Source organism: Dicentrarchus labrax, unplaced genomic scaffold (assembly GCF_905237075.1).
Source record: "Dicentrarchus labrax unplaced genomic scaffold, dlabrax2021, whole genome shotgun sequence".
Lineage (NCBI taxonomy): Eukaryota > Metazoa > Chordata > Actinopteri > Moronidae > Dicentrarchus > Dicentrarchus labrax.
In genome coordinates this window covers 30,428,772-30,454,394 of record NW_026136705.1, presented here as the reverse complement: position 1 = coordinate 30,454,394, position 25,623 = coordinate 30,428,772, and the positions used below count along the sequence as shown (strand labels likewise).

At 43.2% G+C, this 25,623-nt stretch overlaps 1 protein-coding gene across 1 annotated transcript; it reads left to right on the top strand.

Annotated features, from left to right (window-relative positions):
• The first annotated feature begins 307 nt into the window (after positions 1-307).
• nsd1b (nuclear receptor binding SET domain protein 1b) lies at positions 308-25,623 on the top strand. Its single transcript, XM_051400949.1, is given in 24 exon segments — positions 308-464; positions 2,649-3,427; positions 5,838-5,979; positions 8,552-8,724; positions 8,860-11,875; positions 12,519-12,648; positions 12,765-12,846; positions 12,849-13,089; positions 14,139-14,239; positions 14,576-14,618; positions 15,191-15,459; positions 17,054-17,191; positions 17,352-17,475; positions 17,858-18,058; positions 18,142-18,321; positions 19,400-19,556; positions 20,069-20,274; positions 20,366-20,625; positions 20,770-20,892; positions 21,000-21,116; positions 21,229-21,370; positions 22,480-22,586; positions 22,676-22,877; positions 23,135-25,623. Coding segments are annotated over 23 exon segments (7,641 nt in total). The 5' UTR covers positions 308-464; positions 2,649-2,665; the 3' UTR covers positions 23,860-25,623.

The window sequence follows — 25,623 nt, the reverse complement described above, 5'->3', positions numbered from 1 at the left end:
CCATGCTGTGTGGACCGGCTGGGGAGGGGAGGAGGGGAGGGAGGCGGTGGTGACGCCTGGCAGTGAGCACAACCAGAGGAGAGAGAGAGGAGAGAGAGAGAGAGAGAGAGAGAGAGAGAGAGAGGGGGGGGAGGCATACAAACAAAAACAAACAAAAGATGGAGAATTATAAAGTTATTATAAAGCAACAAGGAGTGTCGCCGGAGGAGCGCTTGGATTTGTGTTCCAGGGGCCGCTGGATGGACCGGGCTTATAGCGCATGAGAGGAGGAGGAGGAGGGAGGGGGGAGGGAGGAGGAGGGAGATTGAAGGGAGGCGGGGGGGTGAGTGTTTCATAGGATCCAGGCCTAGTAGTGTTGCCGCTGGGACTCTCCTCATCCGCTCTCAAAAAACTGGAAATTGGCGCATTTAAACGCGTCAATGAGCGGGTCGAGGGTCACGTTCGCGGTGACCGACACCGGAATGGTAAGATTCTCGCGACGGATCCCGCGTCGTCGTGCGTTTTCTGCGTGATTTTTGTTGCTGTTTGATGCACACACTGCTGCATCTGACGGAAGGCAAGCCTGTGGAGGAGTGTGTGCATGTGTGTGTGAGTCAGTGTGTGCGTGGGTTAGTCTGTGTTCGGCGTCGAGTCATGTTATGGCAGCGATGGTGTTTCTGTCTCGTGGAGCCACGAGCGACACATATAGTCACTCACACTCACACACACACACACACACACACACACATACACACATGCAGTTGCACACACTTAAATGTGCACGCGCGCGTTAGGTACACGCGCGGATCCATTTTAAATCCAGTGTGTTTTTACAGCAGCGGCGTTAATAATAATAATGATAATCCGTGTGTGTGTGTGTGTGTGTGTGTGTGTGTGTGTGTGTGTGTGTGTGTGTGTGTGTGTGGTCGCATTCAGGCTCGCTGACCTTATCGTACTTGATGTCATTTTCATCATATCGCGATAATTGTGCGGGATGAGGTTTTGCGGACGGTGTTTGCGGTGCGCCAGAAATGTCACATCAGGTCTTCAGTGTGTGTGTTTGCGTTTTATTTTGACATCGCCGGAAGACAGATTGTGTTTGTGTGGAGGAAGAAAAGGAGCTCATCACAACTTCACAGCAGATTATTGAGCTTTTAGAAACTGAAATGGGATTTATTGTTGGATTAAAGAAGAATATCAAGAATATTAAACAACAACATAACAGGACACTGCTGGTCTCATCAGGACCTGGGTCTTCAACCAGAGAGGTTCGAGTCCGAGTGAAGTCCGGGGGGATAACAATTGTTGTGCCATTGCAGGTCACATCCATTTGGCCGCCTGGTAACCATGGTTACGCTGTCAGTGCCCATCATCGGTGGATTTTTTGAATTAATAACCTCGTTTCCTGATTAAGAGCGCTTCATCAGTGGGTTTTATTTTGAAGGAAAACAGGACATAGTATTGTTGGACTGGACTTGATTATATATATTTAAAGTGACATCTAGTGGTGTAGTTGCAGATTGCAACCCCTTTGCCTCACCCTCCCGAATCAGGGCGTTCGGGACGCAGCGTAAGGTGGAAGCTAAATCTGCGAAACAACGCGACAAGGTCGTAACTACAGCGAGTGTTTGGTTTGTCTGCCGTAGAAACATGGCGGTTCAGGATGGCGCCAGAAGACCAGCCAACGATTCTTATTTTCAGGTTATTAAACACTAATGAAAACATATTATTATTATTATTATTAATATTATATTCTGACAATAAATCCTCCTCGATGTTTCACACTGGAGCTTTAAGTTTGAGACAATAGATCAAATACTACAGTTGTGTTCTTAGAGAAGGACAATATCTCCATTAATATCATACTCAATAGATCTTTATGTGATTATATTATAATCTGTTCTCTTCTTATTAACACGACTTTGTGATTGTGGGAACTTTTGACCTTCAGAAACAAACAAAATACACAATTTAAAGGTCCAGTTTGAAACATCGAGGAGATTTATTGATTATAATATTCACAGGTATGTATTTTATTAGCGTTTAGTCACCTGGTCATAACAATAACTGTGTTTTTGTTGCCTTAGAATGAGACATTTTTATCTACAGAGGGTCTTCTTCTAGTGGAGTCCGCCATGTTTCTACAGGAGCCCAGAAGGGACAAACCAAACACTGGATCTTTATGGGACCTTTTGCTTTTTTTGAGAGAACAAATAACCTGAAACCGTCGTTGAACACATGTTTGGGAACCTTTGACCTTTGTCTTTATTTCTCATCTTTGCCATTTTCTGAAAATATTCTGTTTTCATTTTAACTTTATACGAAGATACTTATTTTCTCATTATGACTTTAAGATACTGTTGTTGATGTTTTGAGACGTTAAAAACGTTAAGTGGAACGTCTGACAGCACAAAGTATGAGGATGAATTAAGTTGTAATAAATTCAAAATACAGGAGTTAACAAATTCTACTTAAGATACTTTTTATATAAAAGTTAAACAGTATTTGTATTTTCATGTTAATTCTTCGTCTACTGACTGAATTTAATCTTAATTTGGGCTTTTTCTTTTCCATTCTTTTTACTTTTTGTTGCACAATATCATAAAATTAGAGCGAGTTTGTTCATTTAGCATCACTCCTCACTGATAATCCTCTGCTCGTGTTTCCAGGGAGGAACCATGCCAGCATGAGCGGGCCTTACTCGGGCCCTCACCAGTCCAGCTGCCCTTTGACCCCAGGCCGTGACCTCTCCAGACACCATGACCACCGCATCGGCCTAACCATGTCTGCCGCCGCCTCCTCCCTCAAGCATGTGTACGGGTTCACGCAGAGGGACCACTCCTCCTCCACCTCCTCCTCCTCTTCCTCCTCCTACAGTCCTCTCAGGAGGCTGCAGCACCTCACCTCCATGGTGAGCCAGCCGGACCTGGTCCTGCCGGCGAGGGAGCCGGAGAGGAGCTGGGAGTGGGGCGTGAGTAAGAAGGAGAGGGACTCCTTGGGTGACGGTGGCAATTATTCCGGCTCCCAGAATGCCAGCCGGGAGGAGAGCTTCGGTAAACCCTCGAAACAACCTGCGGTCCAAACAGGAAGCAGAGACACGCCAGCAGAGAAAAAGACAGAAGCTTGTTTCTCGGCCCCGCCGAGTCCGGCCTTCTCCCTGGACAGCAACAGCCCCTTCGCCAACGGCTTCCTACACTTCGAATCCTCTTTGTTTGAGGATGATGAAGAAGAGCGGGAGGTTACGTCGCCTCAACGCGAGCGGGCGGGCAGTTCGGTCCTTCATCCTGCTCCCGGGGGCCCCAAAGATGCTGCGCTGGTGTCGGCAAAGGTGGTCACCAGGTCCCAGTCCTCGGGACAGCGCCGGAGGTACTGGGACGGCTCGGACGACGAGTGGGAGAGCGACACTGAGCTGTTCCTGCTCGGGGACAGTCCCTCGAGGCATTCAATGGCAAGTTTTACCCTCATTACCCTGAAATGGACTTTCTATCTGCCCTTTATTACAAAAGCATAAAATATTTTCTGGATTACTTTTTCACTCACTCGCTGTACACGACCTGGAACCTCACTGGGTATTATTGTGGTAAATAACGGGTGGCGAGGACCCGCCAACACTCTGGTTTTGTTGTTTCTCCCCGGAATTACGGAAAACGTAATTTGCCTTCAAACAAGATAATGCTGCAGATCTGAACCAGTGTCGGTATCAGGTGCTGATACTGCCGCAACTTACTCATCGGATATCGGAAGCCTTATCTTTAGATTCAACTAACACAGTCGGAAAATACAGCAGCTCAGACGTTATTATCCTGTAATACTGAGGAATAAGAACCAATTTAACGGCTCGTTCATTCACGTTACTTCATTCTGTTGTTATGGATCCAAATAACAAGTTCTCTTTAGTCAGTTTGATCCTCCGTTACCTCCAGTTGACATTCTGTAAAATTAAGTTTCTTCTTCTTCATCAGCTGCTTCGATTCCTCCGTCATTTCTCCTCCAAACGTCTCTAAATGTTGATCCTTCGTACGTGAATCAGGCAACTGGAGGGGTGGTTTCAAGCCGTTTAAAGGAAATGACGGATCACTTTAGACCTAGTAAGCACAGAGCATGCTGTCGTCAGTCATTGTTTTCATCAGAGAGTGTTGATAGTAGTCGAGAAGGATCGTTGTTGTCATTACTCGCTGAACGGAAAATACGTTGGCTAATAATAACAAGATACTGGCATTGGCATAGTATGTTTACCATCGTCACTTCCGGTTTTCTCGGGCACTCACTGATTTGCTAGTCAAGGGCTAGCACTTCACCAATGAGATTGGTCATTGAGGCCGACGGCCACTGGCCGATTCTACATGTAGAATCGGCCAAAATGAACGCCGACACCGACTCCGCCTGACGACGGCACGGGACACACCGAACCGACTCGAGTCACCGACCTCGCCCGACTGTCCGATGGCCGATAATCAGGTTGGTGTGGACGGGCCTTATAGGAAATTGTGGGACTCATCAGGAGGATGATTGAAGAAAAAAACTGCGTATGAATACGTTTTATGCTTCTGGCCCCAGGCCTCTAATTGGGACCTGCCTTTAATTGTCATATCGTGCAGCTACACCAGGCTAGTAAAGGAGACCTGCTTCCAATTTGGACCCTTTAACTGAGGTTATACAGCATTTATAACCGTGTTATCATACTGTGTATCGGGACAATAGTTTTCTACTGCTTTCTATCTACATTAAAAGCTCATCTAACTCTCGGGAAGAAAACTTACGAGCTTCTTATCCCCAAAATACTGAACTACTCCTTTAAAATGCTCCAGCCAGGGTTACATCATCGCAGCAGCCGGTTTCAGCCCTCCGGCCAGTCAGTCTTGCTACATGCCGGTCATAACTCAGGCCTGCTAATGTACCCCGCCGGTCCGCTCAGCCTGCTGCTGTGAGCGGTTGCTCCCATTTACAAAAAGGATATACAGCCAGTAGTTGTGATTACTGCGCTTTCAAACCTGTTGTGGAGGAAGAGAAGCTAAATTTAAAGCCTGTAGAGAACATTGTTGGTCAGAAACTGAAACCTTTGACCCATATGGAACATAAAAGGTAGCAAACCTTCTCTTCATGCAGTTTAATACTAGTAGTTCCCAACCTTATATTCAATGCATAACAACAACAGTATAGAAGAGTTTTCCTCATATTTTTAGGGACTTTTTATACAATTCTGTCTGTATTCTGTATCGTCCTTTATTTTTTAACAATTATACAAACTTAGTAGGCTTATTTTCTGACTTCAATGTTTTCTTTCAGATTTTTTCATGTTTTAACGACTTTTTTAAAGCAAGCTGAGGCGAGATGTATCTTAAATAATAGTCTGAACTTTAAAAATGACCATTTCATTTAGTCCTTTTGCATAGAAACAAATGAAATGCTGAGATATAGGTGTACTAATGTGTATATTTTTAAAGATTTCTTACACCCCTTACGATCAAGAAACCCCTGCAACCCCCTGTGAAGCTTTGGCGAACCCTAGAGGGGGTCCGACCTCCAGGATGGGAACCACTAGTTTAATAGTGCGAGAGAACTGAACACCCACGTTTCGTCTTTGCTTTCATTGTCCTCTTCTATGCCAGTATTAGAGCATACATTTTCATTTGTGACTGAAGATAATCTAAATAGTTATTGGAGTTATAATCTGGATCTTTGTGCTGATTATTTCCTCGATAAATAAATCGGTATCGCTACCGGAAATATTATTTAATTCACCTCACAGCTGGTTCACATTTCCTGCCACATCAGAGAGCAACAGAGAATCCCACAGAATATAAAACCTTTCTAATTTTCTCATTGCAGTTTTTTATCTCTGTTATTTTGTCCAACAGCAGAACAGCCTGAAGAAAAAGCCTCTGCCGCCTGTGAAGTTTTTAGAAGGTGAAGTTATTTGGGCAAAGTTCAACCGGAGACCGTGGTGGCCCTGCGAGGTGACCATTGACCCCGTGCAGGGAATCTACCACAGAGTGAAAGGTGGGCCTGAAACACTGTTGATAACTGAGTTTTCTTTCAATTGTGTCATATGGATTATTTTGGTCTCCAGTTGTAAATGGCATCCTGGTTAGGGGTGGGACAAAAATGTGTGTAGACTATGTTAGCCAGACTTGAAAATAACCTCTGAATTTCTTAATTTGCACCATTAAAACACAATATTGCATCACTCTTAATGATTTAAACCTAAATTAAATTTGAAGTTGTAGCCAAAAGATAACAATAACAATAAAGCTGTAAGATTAAATCATTTTATCCCCATTCAAGGACTAAACCCGAAATGTTAGAGCTCAGAAAGAAGCAGTAATCTGGGTAATTTCTTTACAGCGAGAAGTGGCTTTGTTTTGGCTTCATGTGCTACTGAGCAGCTTTCAGAGGAAAAGGAGCGCCGCCTCCAACGCAGCTTTCTTTATATATCCATGTTTAAAATGGGAAGTAGGGATGTCATGAGAACCGACCAAGCCGATGCCAGCAGTAAACGCCTCAGCTGATACTGATGTCATTTGTTACCACGTTGGTTTAGATCATTTCGATAGGCTCCGTCATTTAGTGTTGCACGGTGCACCGATACTTCAAAAGTATTGCGATTATCAGAAATTAAAAACGTCACGATTCCTAAATGTATTAGTATCGATTCTTTTAAGAATGACCAGATTTGTAAGAGACGTATTCATGTTTGGGGTGCAATGCATTCTTCCAGTGCCTCCCTATGGACGTCTGTGCAAAGAAGCTGCAGCTGTCATGTGACAAACACTTTAACGAGATCGCTGCATGTGCGAGCACAAGTGAGACTGTGGCCGCCGGTCCACGACTGGTAGAAAAAGCTGACGCGAGGAGTGAAATATGGAAGTACTTTGCCTACCTTGCTGACAGTGAGGGCAAAGCTACCGATAAGTAGATACCTGTTTGTCGTCAGTGCTACAAACAAATGCAAACTAAGGAAGCCAACACCTCGAACCTGGAGAAACACTTGGCCAACAAGCACGCCGAGTTGTACAAGGAGTTTAAAGACCGACAGGTTAGTATGTGAAAGATAACACGATCACGTTCATGCCCTTAAATAAGTCAAATGAGTAGGCTATGGTTTATTTTGTGAGAAGTCACTATTTTGCACCACCGTAGTTTGACGAGGCTATCTAGAGAAATAGTAGACTAACTATGGGCATTATCCTCATGGCTAACCAATAGCCTGCCTACGGCTAATTCAACATCTCTGAAAACGCAACTTTGACAGATAACGTTAATAATTTGCAAGCTGCTAAAATAAAGCAATCAAAACATCAGCTAAAATGATCTATAGGCTATATGATTATAATCAGAGCATGTGCATGTTTGTCAGTGATTTATTTCTATTAGGTTATTACAGCATTTAAAGAGCACAGACCGCAGAGGTTATGGATAAGTAAATGTTAGCTGCATATAGAGATGCTAAGTTAGACACAAGTTATTGTTACTATCACACATAAACTATTTAGGTCCTCTGTTATGACAAATTTATCCCCATCATATTTTAAATATTTCCATTTTCTTCTGCTACAGAAGTCTGGAGCCACAGGCTCCGAAAGAGCAACTCCTCAAAAGCAGCAGCCAACCCTCCAAGCTATGTTTGAGCAGCACAACAAGTACCCCAGGCATTATTATATTTAATCTTTTGAATGTTTACATTGTTTAATAAAATCACTTTTCATGTTTTTATTCAAAGTTCAGAATCAAGATAAAGTTATGTTTTCTCTTGTTTCTTATGATAACTGAGATAATGCTGCTAAATGTATTATTTTTTTTACCTTGAATGTCATTGCTCTAATTTATTTTTTATATTTTGATATTTCATATTTTGTTCAAATGTTTAATATATCTGCTATCCATATGTTCATTTATTAGTGTGCTATTTGATTAAAATGTTGTCCTGGTTTTAAAATAAAGCACAGCAATATTTGAGAGTGTTTCTCCTTTTCAGGAAGAGTATCGAAATCGCAATTCTTGACTTAGTATCGGTATCGAAACAATAATTTTGGTATTGTGACAACACTAACGTCATTTGCAACCAGACTCCTCCACATGCAGCTCACCTGTTGTTAAACCAGAATCGCAGGTGAAAAAATCCCAAACTTAAGTCGTGATTTTTGGGCGACTTTATAAAACTTACTGCTGAAGAAAGTCAACAGAGACACAAACTATCCAACCCTGTCGAAAGCAGTTATGTCAAACAACTTGCATCCACTGATTGTTCTATGTTTTCATGTCATAAATGTTTTTCTCTTGCAGCTGTGGATTTCTGCAGTTTTAAGTTTAGTCACAAAAGCTTTTGTCTTTTGGATTGTCCGAACGTCTCAGTAGGTTGATGTAAATCCCCAAAAACTGTTGGTATTGTGGATTTTTCTACTTCCACTGTCAAATTATAAATTATAAATTTTGGTAGTTTGCAGATTTGACTGTAGTAACGTCTGAGAGTTCAGAATTCTTGGATTTCAAAGCAACTATTTGCTTGGTTGTTGCACTCCTGTACTTCCTGTGCAGGATGATGAAGTTTGACTGAAGCTTGTTGTTGTTTCAGAACCCAGTGACCGGCCCTGTCGCCTCTACCACATCAGGACGTTTGGGGAGCCTGTGGAGCTAATCTGGGTTGAGGAGAAATCAACCCACACCTTCCATGGAGGCTTTGAATTCGAACAGCTCCCCCTGCTGCGCCGGAGGGGGAAGCAAAGGGAGCAGAACTACAAATACACTGTAATTACTACTTCATAACCGATGAATCCCTAATAAAACTTTGGTCTTGGTTTCCTTGGAACACTGTGAACAAATTCTTCTGTGAACTAAAATGCGAGCAAAGATTGATCCGTGTTTGCTTTTGTCTTTCTTCAGATTGCAAAGCGTTTTCAGAACTCTTGGAAATCCAGTGTAGCAAAAGCTGAATCTATTCTCCCAGACAGACCCAAAATGGCTTCCTCCATTTCTTCGTCCATAGACGATGCCTTCCACGACAGTTCAATGCCGGAGAGAGTGAACAAGACCCATCCAACCTTTCCTTCTTCTACTTCACCCACTCTTCCTGAGACATCGCACATGACTAATGGATTGGTTTTATCCCCAGTAATTTCATCCCCAGTAACAACTCCAACAAAGCCAAGCACTTTAAGGAAATCTTCTGGCAAGAAGAAACCAAGTAAATCGTCAAAGGACTTCAATAGTAAACACTCCAAAAAGGCGTTGTGTCATAGCCCTGACCAGTCAGTTAGAGACAATGGAGAGTGCCCATATTCTGACATTGACTCAGTCCCGAAGATTTTGTGTCCTAAAGCACTTGAACGTCAGTCTAAGCTTGTCCTGACTCAACCATCTGTTACAGTTGTCAAAGAGGCGAAGAAGCAGCCAGAGATTCAGAGCGGTCTTTGGTTCAGTAAGTCAGGCAAAGACAGACGCCCTAAAACGACCAGTCCGATGCCAGACCGCACTCTATTTAGTAAGGTGCCCTGTAAGAAAAAGAACTCATCTGTAAGTAAAAAGACGCTTGTTCCTAGTGCTTCCTCCAGTGGTGGGCACAATGACCAGTCAGGGTTGTTGGACAAGCATAAGACTCTGGTACCTCCTGAAACAATTCTACCGCCTGAACAATCAGGATATTTGAAGTGTAAAGACACCCCGGTTGCTAATAGACCTTTTGGTACAACTGGCAGTCCTGCTGACCAATCAGGATTGTCAGACAGACAGAAGGTCTCCGTTGAGACTGCTGTACTCTCTGACAAGTGTGAATATTCAAAGAGACAGACAGCCAGTAATACCACTGGCACTGTGATTGGCACAGTGTCTGACCAGTTAGGTAGCTCAGATGTAAAAAAGGCCTCTGAGCCCAGTTTCAGTGACCAATCCAGGTTTTCAGAGAGTGTAAAGGGTGTCGGTCGAACTGAACATTCAGACATTACGGCTAATAAAAAGGTCTATGTGATTGACAGGATTTCTCACCAAGCAGAAGAAAAAGAAAGCAACAAGACTCCACTTTCTAGTTCAAATGTTGACACTACTGACTCATTATCAAGGCTAGAAAAGCAAACAAGTCTGGTCTCTAAGTGTAGGCTGCCTTTTGTCAAATTAATACGCAAGGACATAAAAGGTAAGAAGTTCCTAACCTCCAGTGTAACCATTAGTCCCAAGGACCAACTTGCATGTACAAAAAGGAATGAAAAAGATACTAATGCAACTAAAACGTCCTCAAAACAATCAGATAGTGTGAAAAGCAAGGCAAGCGTCTCCATAGATCAGGTATCGGTCATTTCTTCAGAATCCATAAAGGTCTCAGTTAAGAAGTTAAAAGCAAGATGTGGGACCGGTATTCTTCGTCTCTCATCAGAATCATCACAAGGTAAAGCTATCGTTGCCTCCGATGTGGCGAGTGTGTCTGATGAGTTACGTAGTCCAGAAGCGGAAAGGATACCAGTTTTAATTGTGAACAATGAGAGCAATGAGACGAACCAATCAGACCGGTCAGAAGGTAAGAAGACTTCTGCCTCAGATGTAACAAGCACGTCGTCTGAGCAGTTAGGAAGCTCGGAGCCTAAACCTACGACGGTGACTAGTACAGTAGTTAATACAACTCCGCTGTCTTCTCAACGGCATGCGAATTTAGCCTGTAAGAACCTCCCCGAAGGCCTGTCTTCTGAGAAGTTCAAGAAAGTTGTCTACAAATCAAAGCAGATTGCAGAGAAAGTGAATAAACTACTAAATGAGCAGCCTGCCCACCTCCCGGCCAGCAGCCGGCTTATGACCCGAGCCCTGAAGGCACTGCAGGAGGCGGACCAGAGGAAGCGTGAAAGAGCCCGAAAGGAGGTTGTGCAGAAAGAACTCTTAAATCCACAAAGTAAAGATGAGTCCACTTGGAATCCTGAGGCCAAACGGAACTTTTGCACTAAAGTAAAATCTCATTGTAATGACAATGGCGAGTATGATCAGGACACCTTTTCTAGCTGTAGCACCTCACCTTTGATTTTCTCGGATTCAACTGACTTTGAAGTCAAGAGCGAAGATGAAAACCTCTCAATATCCTCAACTCCACCAATGGACTTCATACCTCTTACTTCCAAGGTAAAGGCAGAGAAGGAAGATCATTCCTCTGACATATGCACCTCGTCCTCGCCTTCCTCACCATTTTCTTTTATGAATGCCTTTAAAAACGTGGAGGAGGTCTCCTTCCAGTCACTGACGAATGAGGGTGATGGTAAACCCGTCTCTTTCAAAGCAGACACAAACTACAAGTTCAGCACTTTCCTTATGATGCTAAAAGACTTGCATGACACTAGAGAGCGGGAAGGGACCCCCTTAGAACTGGAAATTGGGCCTCCGAGTGCACATGTTAAGCAGGAACCCCTAGTGATGCCTGGGGAGGCTACGCCTGCAGGCAAAGATCAACTCAATGAACATGTTAACAGTTCAGGTTCAGACAAATTCAAAATCACACAGAATGAAGGCAGCACAAGTCAGACATCCAAGAGGCCCTACAACAGAAGGGGCGGCTCCACTGGGGTGAAAAAGAAAGCCAACCGCAAAGTGCCTTGTCGTCCTGCCAGGTCTGGACCGGGTTTCCCAGGACTGGAGTCTTTGCCATCATCAGGAGTGGATTGCCAATCAAGGGTCCAGTCCCTGTTGGGCATACAGACCTGCAGCTGGGAGAGGCAGGCAGGAGGAGGCGAAGGAGTGGTTGGAGAGGAGGAGGAGGATGAGAGGTGGAGCAGGGTTAATGAGAATCTACAGAACATGGTGCCTTTGGAGCAGAGGGGGTGCAACACTACTCTATGTCTGGAGCAGCCGAATGGCCTTGTTGCAGACTGCACTGAGTCCAACACAAGCTTGATGCGAAATGTTGGAGAAGGCGACAAGGCACCAACAGGTAAGGATTCTAGTTTAGAGTCCAAAATAGTGAAGCATAATCCGACCCAAATCCACCCGGAATTGACCCTTCCTAAGCACCGCCCTCTTTTGCTTTGTGCTCCAATAACAGTTGAGCAATCCTCGGTCAAAACCTGGGTCAACTTCCCCCTTTCCTGTGCCCTGTAATTGGTGAAGACGTGACCCGTCGTATTCTGCCTCTGATGGCATAACCCTTTTGAATTGACATTTTTACCCTAACCAATCTCACACCTAAAGCCTAAACCTAACAAACCAAACCAAAGAAGCCAATCAGAGGCAGAGACTTTTCCACCTGAGGAATTGTTTTTCCTGTACTTAGACATGCTATGTGCTAAACTCATCTAGACAGCCATTTTTTGAAGATAGTTAAAAGATAAAAGAGACATGGGGGGAGACATAACATTAGCTGCACAAGCTGTCTAGCTAATGGCAGCTAACATTACTGTTGGCGACAGTTAGCTTCATTTAGCAAGAAGAATCAGGAAACTCCATAAATCACCTCGGTACCGCCGTCGTCAAACTGTCTTGGAGGTTGTGTTCACTGGGAGGTTTGGTTGCTTTTTCACTATAAACTACAGGAATTAAAAGAATCTAGTTTTTTTTCTTACATATATATTTTTCAGCACACAAACGAATACGAAAACCGAGCAAGAGACTGATCGAATGGACCGAAGAATACGACCAGATTTTCTCCACGAGGAAGAAAAAACAAAAAGCCTCTCCAGTTGATTGGAAAGGTAAAACTCATACAAAGTAAGATCTGTTGTAACTTTATAATTAATTGTTCTTATATAGTTTACATAATACTTCGGCATTCAGCGACGCATGAAATCCCCCGATTGATGAAATCACGTTGTCTGTTTTCTCAGGTCCCTCAGCCCATCACCGCCGCCGCCACCACCACCACCACCACCGCCGCCGCCACCACCACCACTGCCGCTGCCGCCGCTGCTACCACCCCATCTGAACCCTCGGGATTGGACAAGGATGCACACGACCACCCATCCTTGAGCTTACTTCCTGAAATACAGACGCCGCCTCCTGAGGAAGTCGCTGCAACAACACCCTATGAACTACAAATTCCCAGCACTGAAAACACGTCTTCCCAGGATGCACCGGTGCTCTCCATTGACACACTAACTCCTCCCCCCGAGGCTGATCCCTTGCTGTCCGAAGGCCCCGTCAAAGACACCGGTGAGGCTGCGTTTGTCTGCAAGTTACAAAAACTGTCTTATTATATGATATTATAATAATATATTGGGTTTTTTTTGTGGTGAGTTGTATTAAAATTCACCCCACGTACATAAACGAGTAAATTACCTAAAAAGACCAAAATTGTTTCCTGTATCAGACTGTAAACAAGTTTATTTCTGCTGTTTTAATATGAGGCTTTATGGAGACTCACTGCTGGAGTTTTTTTTTTTTTTTTTGCTTGAATGAATCACAAAATGAAATTCATCCATAACAACATTAAAATCAGTTTGTAGGCGTTGGTTTATTCCCAATCTCTATTATCTCTTATGGATCTTAAGTAGTTTTTTTATTATATATCCTATTATATTATCCTGTTGTATCTTCACCAGAAGGTTTTGATAAAACCTAGATAGCAGAATAAGCCGGGGTTTTATCCTGGATGAGTTTATTCATGACTCGGCTTCATGAAAGCAGCGGCGCACACGTTACCATGGAGATTTATTCTGTGCAGCTCCAGACAATCAGGCCTGATTGATCCTGGAGCTTTATCTGTTCAATCAGAAATCACTGCGATCAGAAAGTGGTTTAAATACTCCAGGTGGGCTACATACTGCCACTCAGTACAGTTATTTAATAATTGTGCAGAGGTCTGTGATATTAAAAACATGAATTAAACTTATAAAGCAACAAAACACAATATGTTTTATATAAACTTTCATTATGTAAATTATGTTTAAAGAGTTTTCTCCTTTTCAACATCAGTAAATCGACTTTCATGGTCTGTTGCTTTTTATCCAAATTACTCGAACCTATGAATCCAGGATGCTCTGAATAGACTTTATTTTAGTTAACCTGGATGTCTTTATTCTGCTTTTGTGAAACAATCGTCCAATCAGAGTTCAGTGGGTAGTGAATAAATCGCTGACTACACAGCTTTATCAGCCTACTGAACTCTCTCTCTGTAATGGTCGGTGCCGTCTGAGCTGTTTGCACATTAAACTTTAATATTCCAGTTGAATAACCTCTTTTATTTTACGTTTGATTGACAGGAAACGCTCCAGTGCTGGGGAGGAAGCGGAAGAGGAAACCCACCCAGAAGATCCTGGAGTACTGTCTGGAGGCGGAGGCGTCAACGGGGCCCAAGAAGAAGGTACGACATGGATTTGTTCTGTTGTTCTGTGGTCTGTGTGGTACCAGTTTATATAATATACATATTATATAATACAGTCTGGATTCAGTCTGATCATAGAGGTTAATCCCACAGTATCAACATCATCCTCTTACCTGTAGTATTATTTATCCATCTCGATGTATTTGGTGTGAGTTGCTGAGTTCTGGATAATTTCAGCCTAAATTTGCTTTTGTTGAATCTGTGTCGTTCTAATTAATCAACAGTTGACCACAAAACAAAAGTATTCAGATCAGCAACGTGCAAACATGGAAACAGTTTGATATAAACAGTTTGATTTTCCTGTTTCTCTTACAGGTCAAAACACTGAAGAACTGTTCGAATCCTGCTCCTCAATCAGGTTTGTGAATCATGTTACAGCAGCGTCCAGTAAAGGGACATATTTTATAGATATTTTATATTATATTAAATAATAACAATAACAGCAGAGAACAGCTGATGAACTGAACAATGAACACAAACAGTGAACACAATAACTGCAGGAAGTTTGTGTAAAACCAGAGATTTGTATGATTTTTTTATACAATTCTTTGTCTCTTTTATATATTTTGTTAGTTTAAAACAATCAAACAGACTTAATTGGCTTCTTTTTTGACAGATTCAGTGTTTTCTTCTCGTTGTTTAATCAGCTCCGTGGTTGTTTTCTAACGCAGGACGAGGCTGTTTATCAGGTCTTAAATAATATAAACTTCTAGTTTTCTTCGTAGAAATTAATAAAATACTGAGATAGAGGCCCACTGTGTATATTTTTCAGGTAATTTCCCTCATTTCCAGAATTTTAAATAAAACCAAAGTGATAGAAAATTAAAGAAAAAGAGAGAAAATATGATTTAAAATTAGAATCTAAATTAAATTAATTCGTTTTTCAGTGTTGTGACTTAAATAAAAACTTCTGACGCGTCTTTTCCTCAGATCCGGCGCCGCCATCTTTAAAATCAAAGAGTAAGCAGCTGACGGCGTCCGGCTCCACACCGCCCGCTACAGAGATCCCCATCTGTCCTCCCACCACGCCCCCCGTTCAGACAGACCCCCCTCCCAGCACCCCGGCTCCCTCCACGCCGGCGGCCGACCCACCAGAACCCGCCCAGGCGGAGACGGAGACGGAGACGCCGGACGTCGATGCTCCTCAAGCGGAGGACGGGAAAGTTCAAGAAGTCAAAAAGGACACAGCGGAGTCAGAGGTCGGGCATCTTTACTTCTGTCACATTATTCTACTGAAACACTAAATAAGTTGATTTAACTCAAAAATTGTTGAAACTGATTGCATTGAAAATTTCAAGTAAAATTAACTTAATCAAGAATATTTTTTAACTTACAAAATAAGAGTTTGTGTTCGATTTAAAATTTTCAATAAAATCCTTTTCAACAATTTTTGAATGAAAGTTGAAAACTTTGTTGAAACTGACGACATCAAACATTTGAAGTTGGACAAACTCAGTTTTGTAAGTTCAAAAACATTCTTACTAAAGTAGCTTTTACTATTAATTAACTAGTAAACCAACTTTTTTACAGAAATATTCCTGATTGAGTTCTTTTAATTGTTTTTACAATACAAATAAAAATTTAAAAAATTAAGTCGTTGTTACTTAAAATCACTAAAACTAACTTAATCAATTATTAATTAAGTTTTTCAACTTAAAATTAAGTTAAGTTTACTTTTACTAACATGTTTTTAGTTTTATTAACTCAGATAACTGATGAGCATTTTAATTAACACAAACTCATTTGTGTAAGTTTAAAACATTCTTGATTAAGTTATTTTTACTAAATACAAATAAAAAAATTTAATTAAATCTAAAATTACTGAAGCTACTTTCGTCTTTTAAACTTAAAAAGAAATTTTTCTTTTAAAGAATTAAGTTAGTTTCAGTAATTTTTTTAGTTAAATCCACTTTTACAGTGTGTTTATTCTCTATGTAGATAATTTAGTGAATCAGTTACTGTTGTTGTTGTTGTTGTTGTTGTTGTTGTTGTCTACGAGTCGCTGCGCCAACGAGCAAAGATTTTACTATTCTCTAACTAAATTAACTAAAACATCATTTAACATGTTAATAAGTTATTAAGTTATTAGCTCTGTTAGTTCATCAGGTACGTTGGTGGAGACAGAAGCAATCAGACCACCCTGCAGGTCACTGATTAACACTGTTACTGTTTACATTCAACAATAAGGAATGAAGTAAATCATGTAAATAAACTCTCTTTTAGCTTTTTAACCAAACTTTTTAAACGTAACAGATTTAAACAGTTGATTTTATGAATTTACAATATTTATCAGAGCAGGAAATCAGTCTGTAATCGGCCAAAATTCACATATTTAGTTCGACTTTTAGCCCAAAATCAAAATCCATTCATGAAGTTATTTTAATTTAGGAGCTGAATCCATCCTCAGACAATATTCAGGAGCGTCAGTGGTGTTCCTGAGCTGTTAGCAGTCACCAGGAGATGGCGATCAAACAAAGATGAAGATGAAGACACCGATGAACAAAAACTGTCACAAAAGAATAGAAATTATTTTAAAGGTCATTTTAGAAGCAAATTCACTGCAGAAAAAACTGATAATCAATAATAATTAATCTCACAACGGGGACATTTACAGCAGCAGGAGTGGCAATAAAAGCAATATGTAATAAATAAGTAAACAAGTAAGATATAAATATGAGAAAATAACAATAAAAACAATATGAACAACAAATAGTTAAATAAGATTAATACAGTAATGCTAGCTGCTCGTGCAGGTTAAACTACGTACGTCTGATTTATTTCTGTGTTTTTCAGGGCGATCCGTCCAGTTTGGATCACAGTTTCTCTTCCGGAAAGGACGACCTGTCGCTGTGTGACGACCCGCTTTTACCCTCCAGGAAGATCATAGGTGATCGAGGAGGCCCCGCCTCCATGAAGGAGAACATCTGTCAGGTGAGCTTCCCCCTTTTAGCTCCTCCAGTTCCGACTCCTCTGAGGGTTTTTGGTGAAATCGAGTCTGTGGTTCCTCTAACATACGTCAGTAGATCCTCTCTCTCTCATTGTGTCTTTATAAGCTGTGTGTGTGTGTGTGTGTGTGTGTGTGTTGTTCCAGGTGTGTGAGAAGACAGGTGAGCTGCTGCTCTGTGAGGGTCAGTGCTGTGGAGCTTTCCACCTGCCCTGCATCTCCCTGGCCGAGGCCCCGAAAGGGAAGTTTGTCTGTCCGGAGTGCAAATCGGGTACGACTGTGTTTTATAGGTGTTAAAGGTCCAAAAATGTAATTTAAAGATGAATGTTAAAGCAAAATCTGTGTAACTTATTTAAAGTTTACATTTTAAGAAACTCTTAAAGACATATTTAAATTTAATTTAATTTATGATGTTTTAGTCCCAAACTTTTATTTTATTTAGGTACAATTCTTACAAAACTGGTCCCATATATAAGTAAACATAGCCCCGAATAAACCCACCAATCAGAGAGCTCCTCCCATCCGTACTTGTAAACAAAAGCTCTTCCACTAACGAGAATACATTTACACATTAACTTAACGTGGTTAGCTAGTGTTAAATCTGAAAGCTGTGTAATATTGTCGTAATGAATCTCAGTTTTTTTTCCTCTCAGGCGTCCACACGTGCTTCGTCTGTAAGAAGCGCAGCGAGGACGTGCGGCGCTGTATGATTCCCGTCTGTGGGAAGTTCTACCACGGCGAGTGCATCGCCAACTTCGCCCCGACCGCGCCGGTGAACCGAGGCTTCCGCTGCTCGATCCACGTCTGTCTCACCTGCTTCATCACCAACCCGAGCAGCCCGTCCGTCTCTAAAGGTGACGCTCAGGTAGTTTTCTGTGTGTCGCTGTCGTTTGTTTTCAGGCTCTGACTGTGTGTTTGTTGTGTGTTTGTTCTGCAGGTCGTCTGGTTCGGTGCGTTCGCTGCCCCGTAGCCTATCACGCCACTGACCTCTGCATGGCAGCGGGCTGCGTCGTCCTCTCCAACAACAGCATCGTGTGTCCGAACCACTTCACCCCCCGCCGCGGCGTCAAGAACCACGAACACGTCAACGTCAGCTGGTGCTTCGTCTGCACCGAAGGTAATTAGATTCAATTAAAATATGAATCTTAAATATAAAATGTAGTTTATCAAACGTACAGTTAAATGTTTACCCTCATTAGAGAAACACTGAACTAAAGAAAACTGAAAATATTTACATTAGAGAAACTAAAATCAGAGAATCTGGATATTTGTTCTTAAAAAATGATTAATTGAATATCAAAATATTACAATATGGCCAATTATTTAACAGTAATTGATTAATTGTTGCACGTCTCGTAACAAATATTTGCTCAGTTTGTTGATATAATGAGATTTCATAAAATATAAACAAGATATTTTTTACATTATAATTAGATATTTGGTCTCAATTCTACTGCATACAATATATTATAATTGTATATAATAATAATTGTACTGACTATTATCCTAAAGTCGGGTCCAGCTGAGCGAATAAACCTCCATCTTGAAGTCTAAAGGAAGACATTTTGGGAATTATTCTCATTAAATATTTTTATTTGCTTTCTTGCTGAGCGTTAGACGAGAGGATTGTTTGTAGTCTGTACGGTAAATATAAAGCTAGTATTAGCAGCTGGCTAACAACCCTCTTTAAAACAGAGATTTGTCAGTTATGTTTTAGTGATTAAAGATCTTATATACACCAACATCTCAGACCAAAATAATTTACACTACCGCCCACCAGACTCCATTTACAAAAACAGTAATTTTACATAGGAAATTTTAAAACACATTTCAAACGGAACTGAAACTAAATAAAACTCACAAACCGGCTTTTTAAAGTCTTTTCAACTATCACCAACTCTGGTTTGGTGGAAATAAATCCTTAATTCACTGAATTAGATGATAAAAACAGCAGTTGTTTGGTGCTATATAAATGCTTTAATCTCATACATATAACCTTTAATTCAATACGATACACTGTGGTAATTAGTGAGCTGGTAGGTGGATTTTTGTTGCCATTGGACAGAGCTGGACACGGAGCTGTTTCCCCCTGTTTTCCAGTATTCGTGCTAAGCTAAAACCAAAACAACGAGCTAAAAGAGGCTAAAATGCTGCGTGTAAACACACACTCTGCTGTTGCTCCTCCTGTCCTGCAGGGGGCAGTCTGCTGTGCTGTGAGTCCTGTCCTGCTGCCTTCCACCGGGAGTGTCTGAACATGGAAATGCCAAAAGGCAGCTGGTACTGCAACGACTGCAAGGCCGGGAAGAAACCTCGCTACAAGGACATCCTGTGGGTGAAGGTTGGCCGGTACAGGTCAGTGTTTAATCTACAGCAGCAAGGACTCTGCACAGTTATTACTTCATAAATATAACATAAAGGAGGTTTTTGCCAATTTAATGCCATAAAAGAAGAATACCGTGTTGCTTTTTAGTTATTAGGAGCCAAAATCTGTTATTGATGAGTGTCCTGACATGTTCAGACTCTTCATTTTTCTGTTTTGGTCGTCTGTTCAATGTGACGTCATTGTAAACCTAATGTGTTCATTAATCGATCTTTTACTACGAGACCACAGAAGAGGAAAACAGGAGGGTTTTATCTCCACTTCCTGTGTTACTTTCTGCTGTTTACAAGGTTCATTATTAAAAGGTCGATCAGCTCAGTTTATGGGAGTTATTGAGGTTAAAATCCCCTCTGCCCCACACTGTCAAACCAAACTCCATTCAAAAAACGGCTGTTTTAAGGAAGTAAAACCTTTATTTCCACCATCAGACACAATCTGCTCTCATTCACTCATTCACTCAGTCTTCCTCTCCTCCTTTATAAAGATGGTGGCCAGCGGAGGTCAGCCATCCCAAAACCATCCCGGAGAACATCCAGCGGATGAGGCACGATGTCGGGGAGTTTCCCGTTCACTTCTTTGGCTCCAACGACTACCTGTGGACCTACCAGGCCCGGGTCTTCCCTTATATGGACGTGGACGCCAACAGCAAAGAGAAGATGGGGAAAGGTGTCGATGCCACCTACAAGAAAGGTGTCCAGTGTCTTTTATAACGAAGTGTTTCACGATGTTGTTTGTTTGTTTGTTTGTTTGTTGGTTTGTGACTGTTGATCTTCCTCTCCAGCTTTGGAGGAGGCGGCTGTTCGGTTTCGTGAGCTTCAGGCGGAAAAAGAGCTTCGACAGCTTCAAGAGGACAGAAAGAACGACAGGAAACCTCCTCCGTACAAACACATAAAGGTGAATCGACCAATAGGAAAGGTTCAGATCTTCACGGCCGACCTGTCGGAGATCCCGCGCTGCAACTGTAAGGCGACAGACGAGAGTCCGTGTGGGATGGACTCCGAGTGCATCAACCGGATGCTGCTGTACGAATGTCACCCACAGGTACCGAATCCCTCCGTCACAGGTTCATACTGCAGCTACATGAAGGAACGGACCCGTTATTATCTGCTTATATAACATATCTAATACATCCTCCTGTATCTGATCAATATCTGATCAATATCTGATCAATATCTGGACCTGTAGGTTTGCCCGGCAGGCGATCGCTGCCTCAACCAGGCGTTCAGTAAGCGTCAGTACAGTCAGGTGGAAATCTTCAGGACGCTGTCTCGAGGCTGGGGACTCCGCTGTGTCCACGACATCAAGAAGGTAACTGATACTGGTGCTGGTACTGATACTGATGGTGGTAGTGGTTCTGGTTCTGGTTCTGGTTCTGGTAGGCGGATCGGGTTCAGTAATCAGTGTTTTGCTCTCAGGGTCAGTTTGTGAGCGAGTACGTCGGGGAGGTGATCGACGAGGAGGAGTGCAGGTCGAGGATCCGACACGCTCAGGAGAACGACATCTGTAACTTCTACATGTTGACTCTGGACAAGGTGCCGCAGCCTCACTCTGAGAAATAAAACTTTATACAAACTTTATTAACGTTGTTAACGATCAATGTGTGTGTGTGTGTGTGTGTGTGTGTGTGTGTGTGTGTGTGTTTAGGATCGGATCATCGACGCCGGGCCGAAGGGGAACGAGGCTCGCTTCATGAACCACTGCTGTCAGCCCAACTGTGAGACGCAGAAGTGGACGGTGAGCGGCGACACTCGGGTCGGGCTGTTCGCTCTGGTGGACGTCGCTGCAGGTACGCCGCCGCCACCCGCATGCACTCTCGACTAGGAATGGGGATCGAAACCCGGTTCTATCAAGGACCCGGTTCCACTTTTTTCAAAACCCAAAAATCAATAACGTTTGGGCTTATCGATACCACTATCGAGTCTCGTCGTTTTTTTTTCTCCCGTAGGTCCTGTAACGTAATTGTGTGTCCACGGCATTTAAATCTAATCAATCCACTCACTGCAGCGTGTCCACCAATGGTTTTGAATGAAATTGTAAGCAAACAGGTATTAAAAGTAAAACAAGTGAAGTCTGGCAGTTAACTTTGCTCGCGAGGATGGCTGAACGGGCGAAAAGGTCTACAGTTTGGCTTCATCCAAGCTCAAAGATAAAGAGGAAGCGAAATGCAACTCATGTTGCAAAATCATTTCTTGTAAAGGGGGGAACACAACCTCGATGGCCAAGCACATCAGCATTGTGCATCAAATAAAGGCCAAGTGCAGTACCTTCGACTGTCTCCTCCTCCTCCTCCTGCTGCTGCCGCCGCACCGCAGACAGGCCCGTCTTCATCATCCACTCAAAGTACCAGCGGTAAGCGCACACACAGACTTTGTAGCTTGTCCCGTCAGTTAAAAATACTTTTGCAGTTGTGAAATCCGTGTTGTAATCGGCAGCATACAAGCTAGTTAGTTTGAAAAGTAAATAAAGTTTCAGACGTGCTGCGTGATGATGTGTTCAGGTTGGCTCAGTAAAACGACTATTAGGTTAGGCATATTATTTATTTCATTTGGTGCTGCTGATATATTCTTTCTATTGTTAGTTTTATGTCATTTCGAAGTGGCCTATTACATTAGCCATGTTTACTGAAGGCTAGAAACGTTTTTGTTATGCTCACTTGTTAAGCAATAAAAGCAATACCAGTTCTATTAAAAACATATTGTCGCGTCGTCTTTCCACCAAATAATAGAAAAGTATCGATAGTGGTATCGATAAAGACTCGGATCGATAAGGAGTATCGATAAAGGTATCGATATCAATAAATATTAACGATCCCCATCCCTACTATCGACTCTTAACACCACCTGAGGCTCAAAACGATGTGCAGACCCCTTTCTGTGTGTGTGTGTGTGTGTTCAGGCACTGAGCTCACCTTCAACTACAACCTGGAGTGTTTGGGCAACGGGAAGACGGTTTGTAAATGCGGAGCGCCGAACTGCAGCGGCTTCCTGGGCGTCAGGCCGAAGGTGAGCGGAGCGGCGTGCTGCTCTGATTATGTATCGCCACCTGAGGTACCCGGGGTGTAACATTTTCCCTCTCCTCTCCCAACAACCAGAACAATCCTCCGTCTGATGACAAAGGTCGCAAGCTGAAGAGGAGGGGCCACGGCAAGAGGAAGAACAAGGTTGTGGTGACCAAAGAGCGAGAGGACGAGTGCTTCAGCTGCGGAGACGGTGGACAGATGGTTTCCTGTAAGAAACCCGGCTGCCCCAAAGTTTACCACGCCGACTGCCTCAACCTCACCAAGAGGCCCGCAGGTCGGTGCACAGACTTCTTTTATTTTGGTAAAACCTGTGTAATTTCCTGTGTGTCCTATGTAGGAACTACTTTCTTTCTACGTATCACTGCGCAGAAGGAAGCGTGTGGCTCGTGCAGGATGTAAACATTAGCCGGTGGACCTCTTTTGTCCACAGGGGGCGCCAGAATCAACACAGAATGAAAAACCTTTCAAACATAAAAACAAACAAATCTTTAGTTGTTTTTGTTTTCCTCTGTTTTGTCGTGTTCTCCGCAGGTCGTTGGGAATGTCCGTGGCACCAGTGCGATATTTGCGGTAAAGACGCGGCGTCCTTCTGCGAGATGTGTCCCAGTTCCTACTGCAACCAGCACCGCGACGGCCTGCTCTTCATCTCCAAGCGGGACGGAAAGCTGTTGTGCAGCGAGCACGACCCCTGTGGTCCCGAACCGCTGGAGCCGGGGGAGATCCGGGAGTACCCGTCTGAACCCAGGTCCCTCCCCTCGGGTCTGGGCATGGCCGTCATCCCGTCCGCCGCCTCTAACGCCGCCGCCGCCGGCGTGACCCCGAGCACCAGGAGGGTCCAGGAGATCAGCGCCGGCGCCGAGTCACTTCCTGCTTTTTCCATCCCGGTGCCCATCACTATTCCCGTCGCCGCGCCCGCCGCCTCGCCTCCACCGAACAGCAGCTCGGACGCTCCCAGCAGCCCGCACGTGTTTGACCTCCCGCACTACTCGCCCATCTCGTCGTACGAGGAGGAGAGGGATGAAGAGGAGGAGGAGGAGGAGGAGGAGGAGGAGGAGGAAGAGGAGGAGGATGAGGAGCTGGCGGAAGTGGAGGAGGAGGAGTCAGCGGAGGAGGGCGAGGTCGGGAGGCAGAAATCAGACCCTCAGGAAGAGGATGGGGAGGTGATGGAGGAGGTGGAGGAGGATTATTTAGAGGAGGACGAGGACGACGATGATGAAGAGGAGGAGGAGGAGGAAGAGGAAGAGGAGGAGGAGTGACGCACAGTGACCTGGAGGAGTCACTACGGAGAGGAGGCATCACACAAGCAGCCCAGTCTGTCACTGTTTGTATCCAACGAGCAGCTGGATGTACGGAGGAACTTTCAGGACAAAACTAAATCAACACGTAAATAAATTCTCCGTAAAAGAATAAAAACAAACTGTAGAATCTCATAAATACTTTTATTTAGTATTCATTTAGTTTTGTCCTCATAATCGCTATTAAAAAAAAAACTAAACCTTTTCCTGGATTTCCTCGGTCCACGCTGTCGGACACGGTTCAGTGACTTTGCACACACTGGCGCTGACTGCACCTTCACCTGAGAGGAAACAAAGACGCATATTTCACTCCGACTTTCACTTGTTTTCTCCAGATTTTGACTGATTTCACCTGCTGGTTTCCGTTGGTTTTTATTTTCTTTCTGTAGTATTTAAGGTGTCGTGTGTGTCAGTAGTTGGAGGCGGTCGTTGTGTCGGCAGCATCGCGGAGCCGGTGTGTTTCACGCTGGAGAGAGGACGGCGCTGTAGCTTCCTGCCGAGGTACGGCGAACTCTTCGGCAGTCACACAAAGTTTATCTGTGAATGAACCAACCAGCCTCAACTGGAGCCTCCCTAAGCCCCGCCCCCTCTCTGCTCTTTCCTATCTTTGGATATGCTATATGCTAAGCTAATCTACGTTGAAAAGACAACCACATTTTGAAGATGGTATTTATGATATAAAGTCACATCTTAAGATTATCTACATTCCTTGTTAGCTAGCGAGTTACATATTATAGCAAATGTTATCGAAACGTGAACTAGTATGAATCAGTTGTTAGTCAGTTAACATTTTCTAACATTAGCTAACTTCAGATGTGACTATATAAATGTCTTTTATCTTTTAACCATCTTCAAAATGTTGTCGTCTTTCCAACACAGCTTAGCTTAGCACGTAGCATCTCTTATCTTCCGGAAGGGGCGGGACTAACAGGAAGCGTCTTATTTCTGCTTTTTGGGTCGGTGGACTTTGTTTACGTCTTTCAGGAGTTCAGTAGGATGAATTCGGTTTGTTGTGGACGCCGTTGCTTCCGTTGACGCTCCGGATCTTCTCCACTTCCTCCGATCGATAGATGCTGTTTGATCATGTGATCGGCCGCCTGGCGTGGCCCCGTAGTTCTGGACTGAAGCTGCCAGCAGCCAGTATTCGAAAAGACACTTTATCTAAATTTAATGCCAAAAAAAAAAAAGGATTAGAAATGGACATTCAGCGTTGGACTGTTCCTCCACGGCATCGAACGCTGGGAACGCCTCGCCCTGATGATTGCTGGCGGTCTGTAGGTTTGCTCCAGTGTGTACGCTGTGCTCTGTAGTCATTATTTATAAACCGTTCTGTGACGCACAAACGATGGCGAGGGGAGCTCCTCGTTCCCTCCTCGTCTCTCGCTGTCCGCCGGAGGAGGAAACTAAAGTCTTCAGATTGGACGCGAGACGCTTGAAACGACGGCCATGATGCTTTGCACTCGCAGTTATGTGTTCTTGCCACACGTGTTTCGCTCTGTCTTCAAGCTTAATATTGTCTGTGTGTGATCTGCCAATGCCTTAGAGTGTATTTCTTTGGAGATATTTTTAAGGAATGGTTGGAGAAGTGTCCCTACTAATGCCTTTTTACAGTTGCCCAACAAGCAATGTCTCATTCCAGTGTAATTATGACCTGTTAGATCTCAACCGTTCACCTGTTAAAACAACTGCTATATAAATATATAAGAAAAAGAAGTTATGAAATAA